Source organism: Ruditapes philippinarum, unplaced genomic scaffold, assembly GCF_026571515.1.
Source record: "Ruditapes philippinarum isolate M1 unplaced genomic scaffold, ASM2657151v2 ctg20122_1_1_1_1, whole genome shotgun sequence".
Classification (NCBI taxonomy): domain Eukaryota; kingdom Metazoa; phylum Mollusca; class Bivalvia; order Venerida; family Veneridae; genus Ruditapes; species Ruditapes philippinarum.
Window position 1 is genome coordinate 7,468 of NW_026852271.1, and position 5,432 is coordinate 12,899.

Here is a 5,432-nt window from a genome sequence, read left to right on the forward strand (position 1 = left end):
ATAAACAAGATCAACAAGGAAAGGCGGCGTTCAATGAACGCAACCCCCATATGACCCAGCAACAAGAACCAGTGGCAAGGAGCCCAGGCGGACCCCAAACAAAAACAGGTCAGGGCAAAGACAGAGCACGGACAGGTTAATCACTAAATGACAAACAATTTGTAACTGATTAGGAATTCAAAGAAAACAAATAAATGATTGAATTATAGGCCCGAAAAGTCAAAGGGGAAGGGGACAGGAGACCGGGGGAAGGGGGGGGGGTAATCAAAGATATAAAAACTAGGGGTAAAGGGGAAGATACTTACCGTAGACGATAAAACAACAAGGGACACAAGCAAAAGTGTCACCAAAACAGTATGAAACAACATAGACATACATCTGAGGAACACAAAGGGGCGCCGCCTTGGAACGGTCAGCAGCATAATAATGACTGCTGGGGAGTTTAAACCGGTTAATGGTGCACCAAACCTCGCTCTTAGCCCCACCATGTTCCTATAAACGAGACAGTGTAAATAAAATGAATCCCCGCCAAGTGGATTATGTTCTGGCCAATAATGTTCTGCTCTGTTCTGTTCCTAATCCCATAGCATTACTTAAGTTTTCGGCATCATATTTTTAGTGATGAAATTTTTGTTGTTGCCTTTTTAATGATTATTTCTTCCATACAAGATTTATATGTTTGAACTCACTTAAGTTATCGGATGAAACTAGGAATAGAAATTAAATTGTAAGATTAACGACAATAACATTGTAAATGACATCTTATTAAACCAAAGATATATATGTTTAATGTCTCATCAGAAATTTGGGATTTGTCCTAATGTTTAATTATATAGTATGTCATTATTCAATCTGAGTAACATATTTCAATTATTTATGTTCCAATTTAGATAATGAAGTTTCATTTATTGATACATGCAACTTTTCATTTATTTCAGAAACCTTGTTGAATGTTTAAACTTAGAAAAAGTCGCTAACTCAAAAAATATTTCCTTTGATGTTTGCTTATTTTTTCTTATTTGAAACTCAAACTTTATTGTTCATATGAAAGGAAACATTTTATTATGTCAACCTGTCTGTATTTCAATTCCATAATTTGCTTGCTTCGTCAAATTAAAAAAGTGTTGTTAAAATGTGCAAATATGAAAGATACGCGGAGACCAGTAGATATGCATTCTATTTTTCAATAGATTGTTGCCTCCTTATATTAAAGTGTCATTGTAGATAAAACATCTCCAATGCACAACAAAGACGAATACGTGTAAAACAAAAAAGTTTTACTCTTTCCTAGTTACTGTAGCACAAAAGCGCTGTAAATTGTTTCCTTGAACGGCTTTCAGCGTTATTCATTCTTGCCGATGAATGGCTGTCGATGTATACCGCCTCCGTAGTCGAGGGGTTAGAGTCGATGACTTCTAATCCAGTTACCTCTCTGGCGTGGGTTCGATCCCCGGGAGATGCTTTGGTAGTTTAGCGCGGAGGAAGGTTGTCTAGTACTGGTGTAACTCTCCAGGAACGATGGTTAGGAAACTACCCGCCTATATGACTGAAATACTGTTGGAAAAAGGCGTAAAATGAAACAAACAAACAAACAAAGGCTGTCGATGTTATCATTAAAAAGAGGCGAACGGATGATGACGTTACTAAAATTTTGATGACGCTTAAACTTAAATACCCTGTAACTTTAACAGAAAAGCATTATTGAAGGTGTGATTTGAAATATTTAATAACAAAATATTGACATTTACGAATCGTATGGTAAAAGGATTTTTTATCATGAGAAAATATAAGTTTTTGTGACTTTAAAATAAAAATGCCGCATCTCATCGGATAGTGTGATGTTTTTTCAGTCAAAATTCACTTGAAGTAAAGCTTGCACAGGGCCAGAAATTTGTTAACATGCTCCTTTGGATGTTGTCTATCGATCCATAACATTGATTTACACGAACATAGTTGGGATATGTTAAAAATAGATGAATATTTACCGTCCGTCAATTGTGTTTCCTGCGCCGACATGTATATACTGGTACAGCTGTCGACGCTTGAACTGCTGTCTGCCTATTTGATTTTACGGTGTGTACAGGCTAGGTGGATTTTCTATTTTTTAACACGATCAAAAAGCCAATATATTTTGCTTCGAGCAGACCTTTCAATCTTTGTCGCAACATACAAACATTGATTTATTCAGAATTTCAGACATGGCATTTCTTTGTGAATTTATGCATTAGGTTCTACCTTTTGACAAAAATATGCAGCTTTTTTAAACCTTTGTTATATGATCTAGACATATGACATGTTTAATGTATCGGGCTGTTATACGTATGTACATTTAAAATAAAATTACTTTTAAGTTCTATAAAAATGTATACTTGAAAATATATCGTAAAATAAAAACAACAAAGGTTGCAAGTTATTGTGCTATTATTTATAAGCGTTAATGAAAATGACAATGTATTCATTTATTTTAAACTTGGACAAAACTTGAGGGTTCAAAAAATGAATGCATTCGCCAAATATGCTAATCTCTTCTTCAAATTGTATAAGAAAAACGGGAATCGATTGTTTTCATATTAGAAACAGATAATACATTTTGAAATTATCCATATCTTTAATAAATGTCATAACTCTAAAACTGATTACCTAATTGTTTGGTTTACAGAAAATGGAAAGAGTTCGTTGAACCATTTTTGTAATCAAAGTTCTATAGGTAATATGCCAGGCAAATAAATGCTAAAGCTCATTTTGTGATTCCTTTGATTCAACAAAGGTTATTTTAGCATTACAATTTAAAATATAAGAACAGTTGCACAATATACAAGAATAACAGAGACTTAACATACAGTCTGATTGAGAAATGAAACAAATATTTTTGTCAATTGTCAGGATTTTGTTGGTTCTTCTACTGACCATTCATATGTTCAACATGTTGGTTTTCATACGTAAATGTAGATTCCGTGACGTCAGCAAAACATTCACGTGACTCCGAACCAACAATAAAAACATTTTGTCTGGTAATAAGACGAACTTTATCTACACATCTATAGACAACTGTCAGAATAAAAACACCAAATATCACTCCTGATATCACCAAAAATGCTATTGCAAGATGATTATACCGTATGCCTTCTGTTTTATTTTCTTCACTTAAAGTCATTACACGTACACATGACTTATCATTTATATCTGAAAACGAGGCTATACATATTTCATAGTGAGTGAATGGTTGCAAGGGCCGGACTACAAATATTTTCCCAAATGTATTCAAGTTTTGAATAACGTAATCGGACGATGTCTCAAAAGTTCGATATATTAGCACGTGTTTTTGTTTTTGGAGTGTCTTGTTCCACGTGACAAGTATTGAGGTAGAGCTTCGTGACAACACATTGATTTTAATATCTATTGGTTTTAATTTGATGTGAAAATATCTAAACACGTTTGTACCATTTGATTCTACGACACATCGGTACTTTCCTTCCATATTCAATGATAATATTTCTAAGTTTAAAAAGTAACTTTCAGCGATCACTTCTTTACTGCATACTTCCCCATGCAGCCCCGTCTGTACACGTTCCCATGTCACGTGTGGTTTTGGCTGACCAACTGCAAAACAATCCAACAGAAGGCGTTGGCCAATATAGAGAGCATACTGATCCTCTATTTGCGAAACAATGTTTTGCCCAGGATGAGTAAATTGGTCTTCGCAAGAATTATTTCTTGAAAATATTCCAATAACCGGAATGAATGAGCAGTTGATTGGTGTTTCGATAATTTTAACTTTCGTATTATTTGATATAAATGGAAATGATGTTAGGTTAGTAAAGCTGATGTCAAATGTCATATTATCCGGTAAATTCTGAAATGCAAGTTCTTCTACAAATATTAATTTTCTATTCCGACTGAAATCAAATCTGCTTACACAGTCTCCGTTGGTAAAAGCACCCGTAAGTATGTATTTTAAACCAGGTAGGTTGTTCAAAATGATTTCATGTATGTGAAATTTGTTAAGACTGCCTTCTACAAATCCTTCAAAATTGTTTTTACCTAAATCAACCGAATACAAATTACGAAACATTGTCAAATAAGATAATATTGGATCTGTTAACTTGTTGCCAGAGATATTTAAATACTTTAAATTTTCAATACCTTTAAAAGCTTCAATGTCGAATGTATGGATATTGTTACACGATAAGTCTAACACTTCCAAGTTGGTTAGATGTATAAATGTTCCTGATTCTATAATATGTATATCATTTCCAGAGAGGTTCAGTTTGCGTAAATATACTAGGTCCTCAAAAATGTTGGCGTTTAAATCCCGAAAAGCATTTCTTGATAAATCAAGCGAATGTAATATTTTCATTTCGGTGAATATGTGTTTGTTAAGATTGTAAATGTTGTTTCTTGATATATCAATCCTCGTAGCGTATTTGGCAAATGTTAAAGAGTCCGTCGTTAGTAAAGTTATTTCATTATTTGACAGGTCTATTTCCATAATGCCATAACAATTACAGTCGATTCCATCAAGTGATTTGATTTTATTCCAAGACATATTTATAGACATGTTTATCGACTTGGAGCACACACTGCAAATAATCGAGTTCACATCTTCTATTCTACATTTCGATAGATTAACTATCACGTACTCATTAGCATCTAAGTTACCGATATTACCCAAAATAAGTTCTTTTTCTTCAGATGTGGCATTGTCACTGGTAAATGCTATGCTGCATGATCTTTTATTTGACTGGCTGATAAGGTAAGACTCCGTTGTGAGCAGAGATTCTGTATTTTCTATTAAATCAAGTGAAACACACAACGCGCAGCGAATAAAAACTAACAATAAAAGTGTCATTTTTTAAACATATTTTGATACTTGCAGAAGATTTTTTCGATAGCTTTTTTATATTCAACAGAAATTGAACAATTTAAAGTATTGTTTGTGTAAACATTTTTAATCAGAATTGGTTCTTGGTCGTAAAATTTACCATCCGTATATATTATAAAATATATGTTGCGCTGAGTATTTCATATGTGCTTGACCGTTCATTAGAGTTAACACCAAAGCACTTACTTCTGTACGCATACACTGATATATCCGGTAAAGGTGAGTGCAAATGTCTTGTTTTGACGAAATGCACTTACTTATATACGTATGTCATGAGATATCCGAAACAAGAGAGGAGAATAATTGTCCTCTTTTAAAGCGCAATCACTTACTTATGAACAAATACACTGAGAAATCCGGTAAGAGGTGTGAATTGCCCTGTTTTGAAACACAATTACTTGCTAACTTACACATACTATAAAAATCAAGTAAGTGGTGTGTATTGTCCTGTTTTATGAAGCATACTCACGTACTAACGAAGGGTCTGGTAAGAGGTATATATTGTCCTGTTTTTGAAGCATAAACACTTACTAATATACACATACACTAA

The 5,432-nt window shown here is 33.7% G+C and overlaps 1 protein-coding gene across 1 annotated transcript; it reads right to left on the reverse strand.

Moving 5' to 3' along the window:
- Positions 1-2,899: 2,899 nt before the first annotated feature.
- LOC132755089 (leucine-rich repeat neuronal protein 1-like) lies at positions 2,900-4,849 on the reverse strand. Its single transcript, XM_060745889.1, has one exon. It carries the CDS (start codon positions 4,847-4,849, stop codon positions 2,900-2,902), a length of 1,950 nt encoding a protein of 649 aa, XP_060601872.1.
- Between the last annotated feature and the right edge of the window lie 583 nt (positions 4,850-5,432).

Excerpts from the sequence above, each read along its gene's own strand:
- LOC132755089 (XM_060745889.1), bottom strand. The coding sequence starts at position 4,849 with ATGACACTTTTATTGTTAGTTTTTATTCGCTGCGCGTTGTGTGTTTCA.